Genomic DNA, 23,473 nt, shown 5'->3' with positions numbered 1-23,473 from the left:
GGAACACAATTTCAATGAGAAAAACAGAACAATGTTTAGCATTAAACATATTAATCAGAGACGTCTGATAAAAACAATTATAAAGCATCAACAAAAAACAGAAAAAGGGCTGCATTGGAGTTTAATCACCAACCAGGTGTTCATCTACTATGCTTGTTGTTCACACCAAGGGATGTCCTGGAAACTTCATGTTGTAAGACTAGCTATTAATATACCCAGAATAATTATACAGTACCGACTGCCAAAGCCAACATATTTTACAATAAGACATGGTCACATTTTAAACAAGCCAGGAGATTTCGTACATCAGAACATACAGCAGGTGCAGGTTTTTGATCTATAAACCTAGAAAGACTGAAACAAAATTAGATTTATCAGGGCAATTGTCAGAAACTCCTGACAGCTGTATACTGATGGTATCTGTGGAATTAAAAAAATGCAGGCAAAATGCTTCTTTAAACCACTGATAATTCAACTCTCAAAATGCAACCATGTAATGCGAAAAACCTTTTTGTGAGCTTCCAAACATGAATGATCTGCCTATACAAAACACACTAAACAGACTAAAACAGACAGTTCAGTCTGTCCCCTTAAGCAAGCCCCTGGGTTGATGTAGTTATTAGTAGTGAAGTGTTCAGATGATGCCTCTTCAGTACCTGAGGGACACCAAGTAGCCAACACCATTCTGTTGTTACAGTCCTCATGTATAAATAACAAATCACCTACATAAACTTTTTGTTACTCAACTCTGATAAAAACTGAGGTTCTGTTGTTTGGAGGCAACAATACTGATAGTCCTACTATTACTTCAGCACTTAACTCAGAAGATTTAAATATTTGCCTCAAACACTCAGCACGTAACCTAGGCATCATATTAGAAACAAAGCTCTCGTTTAACTCTCATGTTAAAACAGTATCGAAAACATGCTTCCTACAGTTAAGAAATATTGCAAAACTAAGGCAGTTTCTCCCCACTCAAGACAGAGAAATTAATACATGCTCTTGTATACAGCAGGTTAGACTACTGCAATGCCCTAATATCTGGGAGCACCCATCACTCTTTCAACACCTAACAGAGAATTCAGAATGCAGCAGCTAGAATTGTTACTAGGAACAGAAAGTACGACCATATAATCCCTATACTAAGCTCTCTTCGTTGGCTTCCTGTCAGGTACAGTGCAGACTTCAAAATCCTTCTACTTACTTATAAGGCTCTCAGAAGTCAGACACCTGTCTATCTAATGGAACTTATTAATGTATACAATCCAAGTTGCCCGCTTAGATCACAGAATGCAGGTCTTCTTCATATTGCACGCATTAATAAAAAAACAGTTGGTGGTAAAGCCTTTAGTTACAGGGCCCCTAGTTTATGGAACAGTCTCCAACCCCATATTCGGGATGCCGAGTCAATCTCAGTATTAAAATCCAGACGGAAGACCTATTACTTCAGCCGAGCCTACTCACACCTTACAGTACATCATAGCCTGCTGCAACCATGGCTGCTGGTGCTGCTGTACATGCCATTGTGTGTCTCTATGTTGGCCCACCAGGTAGATACATCTGTTCTGACCAAACTATCCTATTCTCCTCCCTACATGTCCGGATGGCGCCCAGGCTGGGCACCATCTGAGTTGGATACTGCATCACTGCCATGGATCCAAGAGGGACATCGTGGATATAGCTATCGTTTAGGAGGATTTTGTTGGTGTACAGAGATCTGCATGGAGTACTGACATACAGAAGACATGATGGATGAATAAATACCCTTACTCATTTATTCCTTTTTTAATTGTATAATGTTAGTATAATGTCCAAAGGGGATGGGCAGCCAGTTGACTTTGGACCCCTGGAGGATTTTTTTCTCCTTACTAAGGAGTTTTTGGTTTCTTTCCTCCACTGTCTTCTGGTCTTTTCTGTTCTGTATTCACAACATGTATGGTCACTTCACAACCTTGTTGTGAAAGGTGTTATATACAAATAAATGGAACTGAATAATTTTCTTTCACATACAGTACTATCGTGAGAAGCATATTTCTTCACTGTTGTGTTTGTCCATATTTGTTTTTGTTTGCTTGAATACTCATTAGGCTACTCACGGTGGTGCAGTGGTTAATGTGGTGGCCTCTTATTGGAGGGGCCCTGGGTTCAATTCCAGACCTGGAGTGCTATGTGTGTGGAGTTTGTGGGTTTCCCCCAGGTGCTCTGGTTTTCTCCCACAGTCCAAAGACATTTTGTTTGGTTTATAGGCTTCTGGTGAAATTGGTCGGGTTGTGAGTGTTTGTGTCTGTGTGTCTGCCCTGCGATGGACTGGCGTCTCGTCCAGGATGTGTTCTGCCTTGAGCCTGTTGCTTAGCAAGACATACTACAGCACCCTCACAGCCCTGAAATGGATGAAGTGGTTAGAAACTGAATGGATAGATGAATATTCATTAATGTGGCATTTGGAACTCTTATTAATTCTGTTAAGCAGAATGTCTTATGAGATTACAGACTACTACTGGTTAAACATCTGTTCTGTCCCTCTCTTGCTGAAGGATGTAACCCAAATGCTTCACAACTGACAGGTTTATACACCTCTTCAAAGTGGCACATACTGTACTGGAAAGAGCTGACTACAGTATACATTGTTAGCAAGTCATGGATAACCAAAGGTTTTTGTATAGCATTTGAGAAATAATGCTCAATGATAACTATAATGAAGTTCATATAAGAAACAAATATCCAGCAATGGTAATATTTGAAAAACTTAAATTTAGAATCCAGCCTAGCAGTGCTAAGTAACCTTGATTTTTTTGTTAAGTTTTAATAAGAATTTTAGATTTAGAAATAGGTTTTTCTCAGGATGAAAGTTTTGAATTAACAATATTAGGTCTGAATATTTAAATTAACAAGTCATTTTGTGGTTGAGGCCATTAAAAGTCGCAAACCCTGTATGTGAAAACAAGACAAATTTGTACAACTCAATTAGGGATGTATTTTTTAGGCAAAGCACCAGTGGATTCAGGAGTGGGAACAACATTTACAAAATAGATTATTCAATTCCCTCCTGACACCAAACATTCAAACGCATACTGCTGAAATAACAGGTTGTGGTAACAGCAAAGTCCCTCAGTCCCAGTCATCTCCAGTTCCCTAATCACCCATGTAATACTCATTTCCATACAGGACTGTGCTCTGGGATACCCCTCTGTTTGACATCCCATGTTAGTATGAGACTCAAAACCCAAAATGCAGGGGGATAAGAAACAGAAATAACCAGCACTTCCAAATTTACAGACAAAATACATACTGTATCATGCAGTCTTTATCTTGGGAGGTGTCATAGCATAGTGGGTAAGCCTATGGATTAATGACCAACAAGTTGGGAGCTCAAGTCCCTGCTGCAGACACTTGAACAAAGTACATTATGCTAGTTGCTCCAGTCCACCCAGCTGACTAAGTGGGGCCAGAACTGCTGGAGTGGAATCTCTGCAATAGAATAATGCCCCATCCAGGAATGGAGTCACATGGTCTCTAGTAAGATTAACACTACAGGAACTGGTATGAGCTTTGACACTTTGGCGCTGGTATGGACTTCATCTTTCCTCATTTTTAAGGCTTTCCTACATCATACAATCCATCCATTTTCTTTCCTGCTTTTTTTCACAACAGGGGGCAGCGAAGCCTAACTCGGCAAGCAACAGGTACGAAGCAAGATATACCTTGGACGGGATGCCAGTCCATCGCAGGACACTCACAGACACAAACACACCAGGGATGATTTTACTGGTGCCACGATTGTAATCCATTCTCTTAAGGGCGCTCCGGCCCTTTCATATTTTAGTTGACTACATGCACCTGCCCCCTGTTTTGTCTCCTTATTTAATCCTGGCACTCTCATATTCCCGGGTCTGCATTAGAAGACGGACGCCAGGAAAGCCCACCTACCAGCGGGTCCTGGAGAGACCCGACGGCATAGGCTTCATCACGGCGTCCTGACCTGCTGAGTCCAGGGCTTGGAGCGCCTGACCTCGTTACTGTTTTTATCCTCCTGGTTCCCTGTCCCTGTTCCTGTTCCGGATCCTTTTCCAGTTTGAATTTTGTCTGTCTCGGATTGGATCTCCCGGCTACTGGACCCTGGACTGAGCCCCGGTTTCCCTACCTTAGGACTTGTTCACCTGCGCCACACCCCCTGAGCACCAGATCACAGCCATCACACCCCCTGTCAGTCATCACATCCTGTTCCTGCCGTGTTTCCCTTGAAGTCTTATTCCAGTCACTTCTGGATTATACTGTCTGGATAGGGTCCCGAACTACGCTTCACGGGAGCTCTCGTGACACCTGGAAGCCAGTTAATCTACCAGTATGTGTCTTTGGACTGTGTGAGGAAAGTGGAGCACCTGGAATAAACCCAAGTGAATATGTCCGCAAAACTGGGAGGCAGCAATGCTAACCACTATGCCACCGAGTCGCCCAACTATACAATCAGCCTGGTTTATTCTCCTAATCTAAAATGATACCAAATGCTATAGGGCTTTAATTAACCAGTCAAGCAATATAGTATATTTTCAGTCATCTATTTTTTTCAGTGAAAAAAAGAAAAGTAATACATGCAAAATGAAAATGTGTTAAGCAAATTCTGTTTTGTCTCCCGTCAGGTATCTGTCAGATGAACTTAAGCCCCACAGAGTAAACCAGCTTTTTAATTAATCCCAATTGCAAATACTGTTTCTCTGTCTGCACACCTGGACAATGAATTAATCTGCATGATAATTATGGTCATACCAGAGTTTCAGGTTATCCAAGTCTGTCACACAATCGTGTGATCTCAGTCTGTATTTAAATATTATGAAGCTTTTCCATCTGAAAGAAAATTAAATTGTTCTCTACAGTACAATATACAGCGGACTGTTACATAACTCCAACCAATCAGTGTCTGAATACCATACTGTAAAAACTTAAAGAGTGGATGAATTTCAGAAATTTGTTGAAAGAATTGTGTTCTAAAGGAAATGGATGGTAAAGCTTACAGAAACATTTTATGTCCTATAAATGAGATAATATTGAGTTTAAACACAATACTCACTGTATTTAATGCAATGTAAGCAAGCTAAATAGTTCCTAAACAATACTGCATAATACAGTATATTATAATTTTGCAGTTTACAGTATCAGCAATTATATTGTACCATGCAAAATAGCATTGTCACTAACAACAGAAAAATATCTTCACTGTCCTCTATGGCAAATTAATTATTCTAAAAGAGCACATGTAATGTCTTTTGTTTACATGAAATAGACCACCTTGTGATTGAGCATTTATGGGTTAAACAGATGTGTTTTCACCATTTTTGTGTAAAGCAGAAATGACACAACTTTACAAATGTATTTTATTTTTCATGTGAAACAGAAGAAACATGTACTATCAATAAGCTTTTGTCTAATGTTAAAACATTGAACAAAAACATTAACTTACTGTATATGATGTGTAGCTGTATGTTGATTTAACAGCAAGACTACAGTATATTACAGTATACCTAGTGTTGGTCAATTGTTGAATATTTAAGTACTATAATCTCAAAAACTTTAAGCCGATACTTACATCAAAGACATTTGATTTGTGATTACACAGAAAAATACAGGAAACGTTATTTGAAAGGAAAAGGCACAGGATTTCTGTTTCAGTTTGCATATACTGTACATGAATATGTAGACATACAGCAGGGGATTGTCAAACAAAAAAACAATTCATGCTGGCAAAGAAGCCATAGCCAAAAGAGTAATACATTTATGTTATGCAATATTAAGAGTCCTGTTGCTGGAGATGTATCAGCAGCACTATCTCGTTAAAAAGCAATTTTATCTTGTTTAAACAATGATTTTTCCCCATGGTGCTGACAGGTTTTTGTACAAATACTCCTATTCATTCTATGTAATTAAAGAACAACAACTGGTGAGGGCTAAAATTCTGTAAAAACACTTCCATCTGATATTTCTTCAACCAAAACATCAAGTTACAGTACTAAAAATTGTTATTCAGCATTGATTTCATTGGTTTTAATAGGTTATCATGCATATTCATTGTACAAATTTTGTTATTACAAAATTGTGCTAATCCCATTTACATTTTTTGATTATGTGACATGTCTGCATGGGATTTTAAAAGAAAAAAATGTTATTTCTAATTTTCTCCAAAAGCTAACTTGCTTCTGGAAAAGGGTGGTTTAAATTAACAAAGGGTTTGTAATCAGTGCTGTAATCAGTGCTGTAAAGTACTTTACATTGGTTTAAAAGAACAGCTTCAGGAAATTCAGACTGAGTAGAACCGGTAGAAATGACAATACAAAGACAGGGTGTACAGAAATGGACATATCTATTTTTAAAGATTAACCGGGGAACTTGATTGTACCAGGACTATTGTCAACCTTTGTCAAAGTTTTTGAAAGGATTCTGAATCTCCTACAAAAAGGTGTCATTATGTTCTCCTCTCATTTATTGGAAGCACTGTACTTCTGCAATTCCTTATCATTTCTGGGGGTTATGTAATAAGAGCTACCATTGCTAATGCTATACATTTGGTTATGGCATTGGCAATAAATATATCAATGTCCACTTTGATCAGAACTATCAACAAGCACAACACTTTAGAAGCCATTTTTAATATATATGGAGTTTCTAGATTTCACATGGAATAACGACACCCAAGAAGCACTTTATGATTTTTTATTGAGTATTGGCTTAACGAAGCTTCTGATTACTCAGTCGTTAAGTACCCCATGACACATCGTAAGATCATCATAACATCGTAAGAACAGTGGTGTTAAATCCTGGTGTTCTGGATAAATTCCACTTTCCTTCACAAACTTACCACCACCCCCCCCCCCCCTCCTCAATTCAAGTGGTCACAGTATTTAAGAACAAAAGAATGGTTACTAAGGAGAGGGTCCACTTAGCCCCTCTAGCACCTTTGGTTTTTTAGTGGTTGATCTAAGAATCTAAGAATCTTAATCAGCCATTCCTGCAACAGAACTTGCTCGTACAGTAGTTTACACCTCCGTCCCCTGGCTTGTGTCCATAGCAGTGACTGTACTCAATTGGCTGTTTATAATTTGTGATCTTCTTTTTTTTCTATTAACACTTAACATTGAGTCTCATAAGGTCTCATAAGTCTCATTAACCTCAGTAAAATGAATTGAGCCTGCCACATGGCACTGTGCATACGGAGTCAAGTGGATCCACCGTCTGTTCAGTGCACAACACATTGATCTGTCATGTCAGTGAAATTTACTGATACCAACCACAAATACAGCAGAGCTGGACCAGAAAACTGTAAGCTAGAAACTATGAGCAAACCAGTATTTCTGCTATTGACATTTAACCAAATGTATCTGTTAGGTTAGTTTCAAGCTTAGTCTGAAAACAGTCAAAATATTATAACATAATCAATTTATGATGTTATATAATAAATTAAAAAATGCCTTTCTCTTAATTCAGGAACTCACAGAATTTTGTGAGTTTCCATAAACCGAAAATTGTGGTTAGATAAAAATAAGGCCTTTATCATGTCATTAGCCAAACTGCTTTATAGCATACGGTGTCACGGGAAGCCAGAGCCTACCCGCCAAGCAACAAGCACAAGGCAGGGTACACCCTGGACAGGGTGTCAGTACATCACAGTAAGGCCTTTATCATCTTACAAAAAACAATCTCACTACCATTGTGACACCGTGCCCAATCAACTAAGAAAACCTTAAACTGGAAATACAATGTTAACTCCTTCGGTCAATCTTTACTCATTGACTCCAGGATGTTCAACCAATGTCAGCTGCAGCTCGGATCCCTTCTAAAAGACTTTCTCAAACACATAGAAGCTGTGTATATGCGCTTGGTCAAAAGCTGTTTTTCACTAATTCATATGTTCAGAGGATTTTCATTTTTGAAAAGGTTTCATTGTAATTAAAACATAGCAATATTTCAGACAGGCCTTGACTTATAAACCAGAGGAATCTTCTGTGATTCCATTCATTAGAGACTAAGTTACAAGTGTTACAGTTTATAATCTAGGCAGAAATATTTGTGCAAGGTCAATTTAAAACTGACTGTTTTGGGGGGAAAAAAAAACAATTTTCTAAAATGAACTGAGCAAAACAGTAAAACCGTGACTTGATATTTGTTCTCCATCTGACAAAGCATGTGACAAAGCATCATTGCAATATCTGAACAAAAAGAGGAGGAATAATCATGATAGCAAGTATTCTTTTTTCATAAAAGTGTATTTATAAATGTTAATTGTAAATTAACAAAAATTATTACTACATTTTTCATTATTGACAGAGAATTCTAGAAATCAAAACAGCTACCTTTTTATTCATATTGAATTTATCTTGAGTTGTTCATTTAAAGAAAATCCACCAACAAAGGTTGTACAGAATAAAAAAACAACAGGTTTGAAATCTGAAAATAATTCTGCTAGTTTTTGCTCTAAGCCACTGGTTATTTTCAACACTATTCTTCTATTTGAGAAAAAAACTCTATATTACTGTTTTCCTAATGAGACAACATTTGATGATAAATTCTGGGACAGCTTAACCATTAAGTTATCTTCTCAAGCTTTATAACAAGCTGTTTGTTATTAAATATCAAAATACTGTATACACAGCCAAACTTTGAAATGACTCTGTGAGATCTGAGAAGAGTTATACAGCACAAAGACCTGGCTCTTTGAAGACTGCTGGATGCAGAATCTCAAGGGAAATCGAGACCACTGGGTCTCATTCATCTTAACAAGACCCCAATAAGGAAGAAAATAAACTAATTTTTTGGCTAAAATACCTGGGAGAGTAAATAGATTACTGGCAAATACTAGAACTCTGTTCCATGAGCTGCAGTAGTAAATTGTTAGACTCTTGGGGACTCAACCACATTATCAAACAAACATGCTGATATTCTCTAAAACAGTGCCTTACAGAAGTGCATTCATCTTTCACTTTCGTGTTATTGGTTGTTTTTTTTTTCCCAGACACATTGCTGGCCAATTGGATTATCATGCTTGGTGCTGCCAGACAGCAATCATATAGCCTGTGATTGCTAACTATTGTGCTGTAGGCATGCCCCCAAAATATCACCATTTCCTAACCTATAATCCAACACAGGTTCATGGGGGAGCCAGAGCCTAACCCGGCAAGCAACTGGCACAAATCAGACTACAGCCTGGATGGGATGGCAGTCTATCACATAGTAGACACAGAGACAGATGTGCACACACTCACACCAGGACCAATATTCCCAAAAGCCAATGAACCTAAAGTACAAATATGTTTTTGGACTGTGAGGGGAAACCCACTCGAACAAGGAAGAACATGCAAACTCCACACAGATAGCACTCCAAGAACTGAAAGCAGGCTCCAGCGCTGCAAGGCTGTTAGCGGATTAATTTCTTATATTTTGTATCATAACTCAACTGACAAATGAAGACAAATTCCAAATGAACACAATGCATAACTTAAAACCAGTTTAACAAAACACGGCTATTTTTCATGACATACTTCATTGCTTCAAATCATTTCTATGCTGGGAACAAGGAGGAGAAATCACATTCTCTTTGCATAGCCCAAATCAGATAAACTCACTGTTTCAAGACAGAAACATCATGTACTGCTACTGGGATCACATTTCTGGAATTAGGCATGCCAAACAGACAGTCTTGCTGTTTACAGTTTGCCTACAACTACCTACCTAAGAGAACATCCAAGGACATTCACGTGAAGATGGTTCTCATCAGTCTGAGGAATTTATCAAACGTTTGCGATTTGACATTTCACCTGCCTACATTCCACATTCCATACTGCTGTCCTTGACTCCTCTGTGTTTGTATTCCTGACCACCATCATTTTAAAATTTTTAAGTCTTATGTACTGTTCATACACACTGTTTCTCTTGTCTCAATCTGATTGTTCTCTACTGAGAGATTCTCCATCTCAAACGTTGTAACTTGTCTACCCTCGGTTCAGTAGCTTCTGTAAAGCTCTACGAGGAAGCTAAACCTTCAGGGCCTTTGCTGAGTCACACCTTATCTGGCGAACTGTAAATACTCTGTGCACCATAAACCATGATACATTTCAATGAGAGAGACCCACTGCTGCATATTCTGTCCATGCTGGAGGTTTCCAGTCATTATGATACCATCACCTTTACCAATAAATACAATTTAACGTGGATTCTTAGCAGCATAAAAATATATAGGTGAGACAGTCAGTATAATTTTGCATCTAACACCATTCTTTGGTCTAACTGGTGACAACATTTTAAACAAATATACCAATATATTTGGAACATTAAATAAGAGTCAAAAACAAAGCGCAGTGGTCAACTTCCAGGGGTTATAAGTGAAAGCACAACTTATTGTAAGTGTAGATTGATTTGAAAACCAATTGTCTTACCATTTTTTAATTTATACATATTACAAATAGTAAATATAAGTAAGGACGTAAAAATATGAATGATAAAATATGAAATAAATACAATAAATAAGAATAACTTAAAAATTCAATGTGTTCAGCCAACCTGATCAAGTCACACGCAAACGATCACACTGCACTTATCCTGGAGTTCTTGCACTGGCGTCTTTTAGGGTTCTGAGTAGATTTCAAAATCCTGATGTTCACCTACACTGTATAAGGCTCTACATGGCTTGGGACCTCAGTACCTACATTACGTATGCAATTATCTGTAAACTCCCCACCTTGCAGCCTTCGCTCATCTCAATCTGGTCTTCTGCATATCCCCCAAACTCGTTTACACTCCATGGATGACAGTGCCTTCCCCTGCTACACCCCAGAGCTCTGTAATTCTATCCCCAGGGATATCAGAGAACACGTGCCCTGAGTGCCTTTAAATCTAGACTCAAACCCTTTCTTTTTAGAAAGGCTTTTATTTAATTGGTGTCTGTGTCTGCATCATTTTCTAATAATCATGCATATTCTATTGTACTGGACATCTAACGGCTTGTGTTTCTTTTATGTACTTATTTTATAATTGGCTAATTTTATAAATTGTGTTATTTTGTTTGAACTGTCAAGCACTTTGAGATGCTTCCCTTAAAGGTGATATATAAAATAACAGATTAAGAAAATTATATTAAGAAAACCAGCCATTCATTGCTCGATTCTCTGACACACCACTGGAACCTCAAGAAAGATTAAGAATGTAGAAATTGAAAAATTTTATAATTTTCACACACAGCAGGCCAAATGCTATTTTAGTTTCTTCTTCTCCCAGGCGATACCCAGTGACTAACCCCTCTGACTCCAGGGGACCTCAGCTTCACTGCCTTAGCAATGCTGTCACCAAATCTCCAACTGCCTCTACTGATTTAATGCTTGTTATTCTGTTTGTGCTGTATGCTCATACTGTATATTAACAGGGTTCTTACATTTACAGAGCATCTGAGTACTGAATTCAGAAAGCTAAAAATAGCAGGGCAATTCTGGTTGAGAAAGCTAAATTAGATTTAACAGATATTGTGGCTGAGACTGGCATACTGTATTTATGTTGGACTCGATGTATAAAAGAACAAAAACCAAAAGGATGAACCACAAATTTAGGAGGATTTTGAGGGTTCACTGTTTTGTCTTAAATATAATCCCGGGTCTGCCAGAAATTGCCATTGTAATTGTTTCCTTCTGTTGCTTCTGACACCATGCTGTAGATATTGAAGTCTTTATTTCTGCATTCATTACAATTTCTCATGGTTTCAGAGATCTACTGGCTTTCCTGACAACTTCCTCAAGGAACTGCAAGCTAAAGTGCCATGGCAAATACACACCATTTAATGCCTGCAACGCCACAAAGTTTTATTAATGAAAAAGCAGTAGGACAGTAAGTAGAGCTTCCCTTAATGCATAACAAACCCTTGCATTAAACAGTAAATAGGAATCCTATGAATCCTTTAATAGTATTATTATCTCTAAGTTTGTTTAAAAACAAATAATAAGGATAAAAAGAATAAATAAAGGATAATAAGGACCTACTCTTTTTACATTTCAGAAAATATGATTCTGGATTTTCATTAAAGCAACCGTTTTAACGTTTAATTATTAGGTCTTTATTTGTATAAAGACTCACAGGACACTGTGGCCAACATATTATGATATTACATATACAACATCCTCAGTAAAACCTCCACCTATCTCATATCCTTATACTGTTAAGAATGTCATGTTTTTGAAGGTTTGGCTCTGAAAACACCTCCAGTTTTGACTCTATAATGATGTTTTTTTAATAAACATTTTTTTACGAGTAAGCATAAACTAATAATGTCAGAATGAAGTATTAGATGTCAATTTGTACAGAAAGCATCCGTCTGTTCAGCATTCCATAAAGTTTCGACACAAGCCGTGAAATCCATAAAACATGTTTTAAAAGGTTTAGCAAACAAAAAACAATATTGATGTTAAAAATGCAAAATCAAATATTGTAACTGCATCAAAGGCTTTTAAACTTAAAATTCCAAAATACTTCATTAATACTGTACCATGTTGTTGTGTTGTTTTTTTAATTTAAACAAATTTCTGAATAGCGTGATGGCATATAAATGCTTCATATGATTTTGTAGTGGTCTGTTGCCAAAAACTGAATCTAGAACAATCAGTAATTTATTTGATAAAAAATGAAACACCAGGGGCTGCAAGGCAAATTAATGTTAATTTTTGTAAATGTGATCAAAGTCTGGGATGCCTGTTTGCCTTCTTCTCATGCAATGCAATGCAATTTTGCAAGGTATTCACTTTTCCAAGGAAAATGCAGTAAGCACTGTAAATCATGGGGCACAATTTCTAACAAAAAGTACCTATGTTAAACATACACTAATATTTCATGAACAGGCCAGCTGAAAAAATATTTATAGTCTCATCTGAAACTATAAACTGTCCATAACTTTATTGAAACACAGATCCTTCTTGGATTAATCCTCCCTTAAGTTTTTTGTAACTTTGGGAAATATGAGCCATAAGCCAGGCTTAAATGTTGGTTCTAAATAGAATCGGATACTGTCTGCACAGTGTTGCATTATGGGATTAGAAAGTGGTGAATAGTAGTTCATCAGTCAAAATGTCACCCATTAAAAATGCTCACTTCTAATTATGGTACAATGACAACTACTGTATTGCTATAAATCCTTCCCTCAAAAAAGCAAACATTTGTTTTAGATCTTTCACTTTATTACATGCACAATAGTCTCCAAAATGATGCTTGACACAAAACGTCCTACCTCCTGTTTTTTAAAGTTCTGGACAAACTGTTCAAACTGTTCATCTTTCGTTTCATCAGCTTTCCCCAACTTTTGCAGCACCTGAAAAAAAAGAAAGAAATTGTGTCTTTATGTTCTCCTTTCAAGATGAACTGCACAACAACAATGCCTAAACATAGTTACAACGTTTTGGGGTATTTTTTTCAGGCAAATCTGCTAGGCTTGCTGTAGATCTGTGGGAACTACAACGAAAGGGTGTTATGAAACTCCAAAGGAGAGAAATTAAGAAACAATCAATACAATTATTAATTGAACACCATATTACCAAATAAAATTGATGCATCCTTTTGAAACTTTCAGATGTTAGCTACTAACTACAGTGATGTAACTGCACAATCTGGAGTGATAAGCTCTGTTCAGACTGCTGAGAATAGTGAGTAAACACTAAAGAAACAAAATAACATTCAGCCTCTGGCAGTTAGATAAATAAACTGCATCTGCAGTGAAGTGATTTCTCACACTAAAAAAAAGAGAACAGGACTAGACAGAATCTACTCCCAGGGAGTTAGAATGATAAAGTCTCTGGGAGTGAGACACAAAGTAGGTAAATTACCCAAAAGAATGGATAATTCTTAATTATTCTGATAAGGCACTTAAAATACAGTAACTGTGTCCAATCATCTACAAACTCTTGCTTCAGTCTCAGCCTCAGGCCAAACAGGATCTGCCAGTGTTTTGAGAAAGATCAAATCTAAGATAAAAAAGTCAAGTGTAACATTGCAGGTAAAGGACCAAACTCAGCCAGGTACCGTAAAAAGTTGGATTGGTCCAACCTCAGCTCAATAATTGCTATCCTTACACTAGAAAACCTACTTTGTATGTACATTGGTGCTCCAAAATAACATTACCTGACAGGAGGATCTGCTACACTACCAGACAGGCTACATGGGCTAATTATATTTCAAGTTTATATTTCCCTTATAAGTGTTTAAAAATCAGATCATTATGAGACAATAACTACAAAACTAAACTACACTAAAGATAAAATGTTTGCTATGTCTTGTTTTAAGATCTCCTTTTGTAGCCCTCAAGTAAAATATGCTCATAAACCTTGGAACTGGCCATGAAGAACCTGTTTTGGGAAAAGCAGGAATCATTTTAAAACAACCTTCAAAAGTATGAGGACTTCAAAGTCGAAGCTATTTGTACAGTGAAACAATTTGAAGCATATTATATTGTGATAAGTTTAATTTGAATTATGAAGTAAAATATTACATACTGTACATTGTATTCTGGGGTAATTCCACTTATGTATAACATTATATTAGAACAAAAAGTTTTTTTTCACCCCATTTCAATCTCATTCAAAATGTCTGCAATAAAGCATCACAAAGAGTTTGGAGACCTTGGTTTGCAGACTTCTCTCCTGTCCACCACAGTATCTGCATATATAGAGACAGAGATTTATTAAAATAAGATTATTAAGTGACTGCAGCCTCACTGTAATTATACTGAAATCCTTATACTTGCCAAAGCTATATTGGTAAGTGTTAGCATGACTGAATTTGTGGACATATACCATGTATTAACTGGCCTGGGAGCAGCACTAATGGAATTTAGCTTGATTGCTGTGCTTTATTTAGTTTTTTTCTGGCTCTACAATCTGAGCATGACGACCAGGATGGGCTTGCAATCAGCAGCCTAGAGCTCCCTTCATTTATGCTTGACAGCTTCTTCGGGATGTAAATGAAAAGTTAATAAGGAAAACCAGATGAACTGAATGAAAAAAAAAAACTAAATCTGAGTGCAGTCAACGACTTGAGAAGCACATCTCCTCTGTTCAATAATGTTCAATAAAGTTGTATTTGTCAAGGCTGAAAGACTTAAAAAACATAAGACTTTCAGAATTGAGATCATTAACAATAACAGACAATTCGATTTTTTCCTATAGTCTCAACACAGAAACAAATAGCAAATACAGTCATTAAAAATCATGTCTAATGTTCATCCTGAAATTATCTTTTACTTTAAACATTCTTGGATGTGTTCCATTTCAGATTTAGATTTACTTGAACTAGGGTGGTTGTTCTGTGACTTTACTTTAATTTTTACATTGCAAGAATGCGGTACTCCATCAACAACATCTGTAAAATAATGAAATCAAGTAGAATAGATGTCCATTAATCCATTATCTAACCTCTTTATCCAATACCAGGTCATGGGGAAGCCAGAACCCATCCCAGTAAGCAACAGACACAAGACACAGATTACAGACAGAAACAAACACCATTGCTCCTAGACTGGAAAAAAGACATGAGGATGCAAAAATGATATTTGTATTAAAAAACTGTCATATCCCTTAAAACCCCACCTATAAAAGATGCCTGCACAAATAGCCAGCCCCCCGGTGTTATAAAAATAAAAACCTGAGATTTTCTGCTGTTAGAAACTACAAAAATACATTTCAGTTTCTGTGGAACGTACATGATGTCATCAGGTTATTCTTGGGTAATTCTAATTAGAATCGTAATTGCGTGAAAATGCTATGAAAATGCTTTAGAAGCTCTCACAGAATTATTTAGACTTAATAGCAGAGGAAACATCATGAAAAAGACACTCAAGCCAAAGAATCATTCTTCTGCTGAAGAGATCTGACCCGAGAAACCACAGCTGCAGACAGTGAAGCACAGTACTTCACGAAGCAAAATCCAACAGAAGTATATTGTCAGGTAAGAACTGGAGGCATAATAAGGAATAATGGGCTCGATTACAAAGGGCATGGTGTCTTTCATCTTCCTTCCCATTTGCTCCACAGGACTATATTTATTGCCGGATGCCGCTTTTTTGCAGATTTTTCAAGCTGTGAAGGTATCTTAAAAAAGGAATTAACCACACAGTTCACAAAAACAATTACCATTGAGTCTCACACACTTTCGCTTGCCTATGTGTATAGCAGCAGCTACAGTACCCAGCTCTTTCCTCACAAGAGAGAGGTTGGTTTGGGCAGCCTTATCCTCACAAATAGGCTGCTACTCCCTCAGCTAGGTAAATATTGTAATCTCTCTATATATTTAATCTGTTTATTGGATTCATTAGAAACTAGATGAAAGAGATGAAGGACTCTCGGATTATTAAGTAATATTCTGTCTTCACACATTAGATATACATATTCTTCCACCAGGTTAAGCATAACAAAAATATTTTTAGCTATTCAACATCCATTTTCTTGCTCTTAAATATGGCAAATTATACTGTACTTCGGATACACCCATCACTGAGGTAAGCCTCTGTTCTTATACTGAAAAAACTAATTTATACCTTGCCTAGAAAAAGTATTTCCCCCGTCAACAAGGTCTCATTTTGTTGAATTACAAATGCTGTTTAAACATTTTTTGAAAGTTAATATTTTTTAATCAAAACAAATACTCAGACTGAACACTTACTGTATGGATAAAACAAGTCAAATGTCAAATTTCCACTTTAAAAAGCCAAAAATTTACATAAAAATGTAGAATTCAGTGACAATGCACTATGATGAATATTCCTCCATAAGTACTCTCTTGACAACAGAAACCTTTGAGGCTGATGTCTCAAATTAAAATGTTGCACTATAAAATGAATTGTGAAAAACATGGGCTCCCATTATAGGAATGCTTTTTGTTCCTTATTCCATGAGATATAATAGTTGTCACATAGAGAAAGCATTCGTTGTGAGACAGCTCTCCAACTCAAGGCTACTGAAAATAAATGCTACTGAGTTCTATTTCACTACGGTCTCTTTGTTAGCATTGCGACTGACAGTTGCCAGCTTTTGCTGAGGTCTAGCTCAAAAAAGTATCAGCTGTTTCTGTCTCAAGGCTAGGATCTGAAGTGATAGTTCACACCTTCAGCAACAGAACTAACAAAGGTGTATTGCATGTCCTTTCCACCATTGTGATAGTTTTGCTGGTGTCTGTATTACAAGTGGTTAAAAATTACTTCAATGACAATCCCTTCATTCAAATGGCTTTTTTTCATTTCCAACGAGCTTTAAATAAAGGACAACCACCTACAGCAAGTGGTGACACAGGTGACATGCAGCAGCCATTAGGAATAACTAGCCCCACTGCCCTGATGCATAGCAGGTGTGCCAATAGATTTACGAACAGATCAAGATGTTGGGACCTTGGTTGAATATCTTATCTGCATTATGGTACCTTATACAGCAAAGTTCCCCTGTCTCCATACTTGGATAATTAGTTTAGCAATTCTTGTCCAGAGGGAGTCCACCAAACCACTTAAAGCAGCATTGTGGTTTTTGAGTCCCAGTACTGATCAGGCCCAGCCTTGTTTAGCTACAAGGTCATAATGCTGTTATCAAACTACCCAGCAGACCTCACAATGTGACACGTTATTTGTATTGTTTCTATTTTTGCCTTGTTCTTCAGCAGTGAAGCAAAATTGAGTGTTGGTACATGTCTTGCATGAGGAGTTAATTAATTTAGTTAACTTAATTAAGTTAAGTTAATTTGCCAAAACACTTTTGGAAGTCTACAGTTATTAAATAAAGTACAATTTTTCTGCAAGCTTTTTTACAAGGTTGAAACAAAGTGTTAAACTGCATGGTATTGTGTGCAAGCCTAGACACAAGCCTCTGCAAATAATTGACTATGCAAGTCTATTTAAAATAATATTTAAATGCACCCTTTATCTTTTTAGAAATTATATTTCAAGTCTTAAAGATAAAAGTTTAACAGTGATTGTTGGGGGCACAATTTTGTTTTTTGAAAAATGGATACATCGATGCAAAAGCCTTTTTAGCTTTCAGAATTTTTGTTCCTGATGAATTAACTACTATGTTGTACAGTACAACCGTCACCAATTAGAAAAACTGCCAAAACACTTTTGCAAACACTAAAACTTTCCCTGAGCTGTCACGGATGTCGGAAAGGACAAACCGTAGAATGGCAGGAGAGCAAAAAGACGCTATGCGTAGCGGCGCGACGGGGGTTAGCCTGGGCTCAGCTGTTCAGGGAGTGCCGTATAGAAACCTATGCCCTCAGGTAGCGGACGTGGAGCGACCAGGTGCTAGGCGGGTTTCAGGACATCCGAACGTCAATGCTGAGCAAAGACAAATGAAAGACCCAGAAATATATAGCCCCAGAGAGAGAGAAACACCGGAAGGACAGCAAAGCACCGGAAACAAGAGACAGGACAGAGAAGGAGCGCCCTCTGGCTGCAGAGGGCACGACATGAGCTATTCGTTGTAATGCAGATTAAAGACAAAAGTGACCCAAGGATTTACTGATTCCCATTAGGAAGATGGCATTCTCTTTTTTTGTCTTTCAGTGTGTTTCCAAGGATCATATAGAAGGCGGCAGAATTTACCATTATTTAATGCAGACTAATACTAATGTTTTTTAGAAAAATGTTACATTTTGTACAGCATTTTTGCAGTGATCTGGCCTACAAATTAGCTGATGAACCCAGAAAGTATGAAAATCTTTTCCTCCATTCTAGGGTGAGTTTCCCAAAGTAGGTGGGAACATTGTCTAAAGTTAACTTCTCCCAGAGATTGGAATTACTATGAAGGAAGAGTGACTGTTATTCTTGCTCATACTCTCAAGCCAGCAGCTCCCTGCTCTGTTTCAGGTCTCCTCAACGATCAATATAACCAGCTCAGTCAATTCTGATTAAATGAGAAACATGCGCAATTCCTTAAAACCATTCACCTTCCAAATCGACGTTAAAGTATTTTCCTCTCAAGCTGATACTCTACTATACTGTATTTTCTGTTCACAAATGAATGTCGGATGTCATTATAACAGAAGGATAGGGTTTAGAGGATTTAAGGAAAATAATGGGGAAATTGTTCTAAGGAAACAGCTTTCTTGTTGTGCCTTCCTGTGGACTGGCTAGATCAGAAGGCTGCATCAACTCTTTCAGGAATGGCAATTTTAGGTTTTAAAAAAATTGCAAGTTGAAAAAATAACTAAAAATAAAAAATATGTGGGTTTTGGCTCTTAAGGACCAGAGATGTCCAATCTTGCCCTAAAAACGATTTACAAATCACATAGCAATCACCTAACTTAATAGTCTGGTTCATTCCCGGTAACAAACCAACTAACCATACATTAAGTAAATACTTTGTGAAGGGCCTTGCTGATTCCTGATTCCTTCCATCCATTTTCTAACTGCTTCTTCCAGTTGTTTCCACCGGCTCGGGGTTGCAGGGTAGCTGAAACCTATCCCAGTAAACAACAGGCACAAGGCAGGGTACACCCTGGACAGGGTACCAGTCTATTGAAGGGCCGACACACAGGCATACACCTAGGCCAAATTTTTCCAGAAGCCTATCAACCCACCATTATGTTTTTGGACTGTGTGAGAGGAAACAGGAAGAACATACAAACTTCACACAGATAGCACCCCAGGTCTGGATTTCAATCCAGGGTCCCAGCAATGCAAGGCAGTCATGCTAACCACTGCACCTAAAATAGAAGTAGAGAGAATGATTTATAGTGAAAAGCATAATTAAGGGACTACAAAATAATGTAACAGCATGGACGCCCTACATTAAAAATCCTCTATTTTGTATGACAGAAAAACTGTCACCTTTTGCTAATATCATAATAGAGATTTTGGAAGAAGTCCCAGGGTTTTTAATAACACTTTTGATATCTGGTACTTAATAGAAGGTGACATTTGTTTAAAGCAGTTCCATCTTAAGAGGTGGAAACAACATTTTGCTGCCTGGTGATAAATAACAGGAATAAAACAGCAACAATAAAAACTTAGTTATTCAAAATATTTCAATTCTCAGGTTTATTTTTTAAACATACTCACTAGGCATAGAGAATTTCAAATTGCAAAAACATATTTATTGCTACTGTCTGGTATACTGGTCTACAGGACTCAGACCAATAACCTTAATGAAAAACATAAATATATAATGACTGCAATACACATTCATCAACATTCAGCATTTATTACTGAGCCATTTTTTCAGTCGGATGGAAAAAAAATATCCTTAAACTGTTCCCAGAACGGGCTCTTAAATCATCAGAAAAGAAAGAATGTTAACAATAATACAATAAAATATGATTAAATAAATGGTTCTGTAAAATCATTTATGTTCGATTCCACAGGGTGTCCCACAGTTAAAAATAGGATACTCAACCAAAGGTGTGATTTCTTTCTCCATCAATGTAACATGGGTCACCAGCCTCTATCAACCAAATCCTAACAACTTGATTTGGAGTTAAACAATAAACCCAAATGCCAACAAGCCTGACTAGATTATGCCCTAATTGGCTCGTGCTGATATACCATTGTTATGCTAAACATTTTGTTAAAATGAACAAATGTCAAATGTCAAAAACCATAGGCAGTGCTACAAATAAAAAGGCATTACCAAGTTTGCAAATGCACAGTATCATTCATCTATACCACCTGGGCATCAGAATGTTGAGACCAAAAAACCATTTAAAATAAAATCAACATCTGTCTACAGGAGTTTGATTGCTTTTATCATCAGCATTAGATCTGCGAGGAAGTACATCAACTGGATCAAGCAGATTCATTAGGAGGTACAAGTGATTTTTACAGGGCAACTAGTGGTAGCTAAACTTAGCCAATTAGAAAGAAATCAATACAGTCTTTTAACTGGTTAAAGGAGAATCATGAGAATATCTTGATTCGTATTGTAACAGTGTCTAAAGAACCCTTGTTTTAAGGGGTTTACTGATTCAGGAGTTTAAACAGTGAAAATCAAGCAGGGTGTATCCCTTACTTCATAAAGAAGATTGGTAAGTGCAATAAAATGTGAGTTCAAATACAGTAGTCTGTGAGGAATGAGTTTGTAGGTTTTGTGTGCTTTTTGAATATATATATATTGCTTCAGGAACCTGTTTTCACTCAACTCCTAATAGATGAACCAGATAGTACCAGATTAAGTCAACATGCTGGGCTTCTCTGTTCCAGTTACATGGTCCATCAAAGGAGTGAAAGTCTGTTTGATGTTTGATACTTCTGCTGCGATTTAGAAAAAATGTTCTTATCAGAGATTTGAGTTTTGTCTTTAGTATCACATATTTTATCCTTATACCTATCATTCAGAAGAAATTTCACGGAAACCCTAGAGTGAGACCTTGGTGAGTGCAATATTCTGACTGCAACAATATGCTTGTTGAATACTTAAAAAGGTTCAAGAAAGGATGTTTATAAGCAATCCCTCCAGGTTTGCAAACATAAACCAGTGAAACCGTATGGGATATAAAAGTACTATACATACTGTACTGTATGTGTTTTGACCTACATAATGAACAACTGTCATGTCTTACTTTAAAATAATCATACTTTAATATTGATTCCCCACAGTCCACAATAAAAAGAGTATTAATTTGACTAAAAATACAAAACCGCAAAGTCTTAAACAAGCTTGTATCCTACATTATATTTATATTTGCATTTTCTAAACACCAAAGCACTGCAGTGTCATAAGAAATACAATTTCTTTGAAGAAGCTCAGCAAGTTAAATTCCTTTTTTTATTTAGCGTAATCTTTTACACCATGGTCCACCTTGCAAATAAGTTCTCGGAAGGCTATGTGAGTGCTTGCATTTTTGTCAATTATCAAGAAACTCTAACTCTATAGAGTAAAATTAAACTGAATATACTTCTGCAACAGAAATGACCAGGCATTTACAGCACATTTAAGAAAGTGCAATTAAGTGTGATCCTCTATGTTCTGAAGCTGGCAGATTTTTAAGCAATTGCAGTACTTAGATGTAAGTAAAATATGGCTTTATAGTGGCAGGTACGTTTGAAATTCAAAATACAGAAATATCCTGACACACTCCGGGTCTGTTTAGTGATTCAGAGGATATTTGGCTTCAGGGTTTTTATACAGTACATGTAAGGAAGTCTTTTCCCTAACGTCAATATCTCAATGCATTCTTCTAGGCCAGCACAGTGTGCAATATTAAACTCATTCTGTGACACCAAAATAAAGGCTTTATATTTTAAACAAAATCCAATCCCCAATGGTTTTGCACAGTTCATCTAAAAAATGTTCTTAAGTAATCCTGAATTAGATTTATCTAAAAGCAGAGAAAGAAAATAGAAAGGAAAGATTTAGAAGTTTGATGTACTGTAAATGAAACAGAGAACAAACCAGTTATTTTGCAATATTTGACCCTCCAGAGGTTCAGAGTCCTAGTTTGAGAGGTATTTGCCTATTGTTTGCAAAACAATAAAATAAAACCGCAAACAGGAGCACAAATCATCATCAAGCTTAGCATAAAAGTCTCAGAGGCATCAATGTTTAAAATGTCTAGAAGCTAGACTAGGATATGAGATGGAGGAAATGTATCTGAAATTGAATGTAACCAAGCAAACACAAAAAGAAAACCCACAAATATGAAAAAAAAAATATAATGCTCTGATAGTATTCCCATATTCCCTGTTGCTGAAAGGAGGGCAGGCCAACACAATGTTGCTCCAGTCAAAACAATTTCATCCCTTGTGGAATGCATCCTCCTACATTAAGACTGAGGAAAATGCAAAGTTCAGGATCATTATATCCTGATGATTGTGCATAAGGCAGCATCTTAGGTCATTAGCTATACTTTTTCAGTACTTTTGCTTTTTTTATCAGGGTCAAAGGAAATCTTCATAAAAAGCATACATTTGGCAAAGTATATCTCTTTATACAGTACATACAGTACTTGTATACATACTTACATCAAAGTATACAGTACATTCTTTCGTAACTATAAACTAATAACTGGAGGAAGATTAACTCCCTTTAATGTTTTCTCTTGGTGTTCTGAAATTTAATTTAATGAAGATTTTTTATTGCAAGAAAAGTCCAGACGGAATCTGTATTTATTTTCAAAAATATTTTAAATATATATACATATATATAGTAATAAAGAACTGCAAACAATCTGTAAACTAATGTATCCACAGTATGCTCTTCCAAGATCACAAAAGCAATCATTTTGTCTTCGAGAACACAACCTGTGTTTATGTTATTGAAACAGCAATTTACCCTCAGGAAACAAAAGGCATAATTAAAAAAAAGAAATTGAAAATGTCTGCTTAACCATACAATTCCTACACAGATAAGTATAAAACAGATAACTCCTGATCTCATTAGCTATTGATAGCTTGTGCACTCTCACAAGACAGACTTTTCTTTCCTGATCAGCAACAAAAATCACTACAGTACTTCAGCTTAATATTTAAAATTACAATTTTTTTTTT

The 23,473-nt window shown here is 36.7% G+C and overlaps 1 protein-coding gene across 15 annotated transcripts in view; it reads right to left on the bottom strand.

The window, feature by feature from the left end:
- Positions 1 to 23,473, bottom strand: part of amph (amphiphysin) — a 116,432-nt gene that overhangs the window by 74,453 nt on the left and 18,506 nt on the right. For all 15 annotated transcript variants that reach the window (XM_088643527.1, XM_088643528.1, XM_088643532.1 and 12 more), the window contains exon 2: positions 13,247 to 13,327. In XM_088643527.1, the coding sequence (XP_088499653.1) occupies positions 13,247 to 13,327 (81 nt within the window). The remainder of the gene's footprint in view (positions 1 to 13,246; positions 13,328 to 23,473) is intronic.

Source organism: Lepisosteus platostomus, chromosome 8 (genome assembly GCF_059453375.1).
Source record: "Lepisosteus platostomus isolate fLepPlt1 chromosome 8, fLepPlt1.hap1, whole genome shotgun sequence".
Classification (NCBI taxonomy): domain Eukaryota; kingdom Metazoa; phylum Chordata; class Actinopteri; order Semionotiformes; family Lepisosteidae; genus Lepisosteus; species Lepisosteus platostomus.
This window is presented reverse-complemented; position numbering and strand designations above follow the sequence as displayed.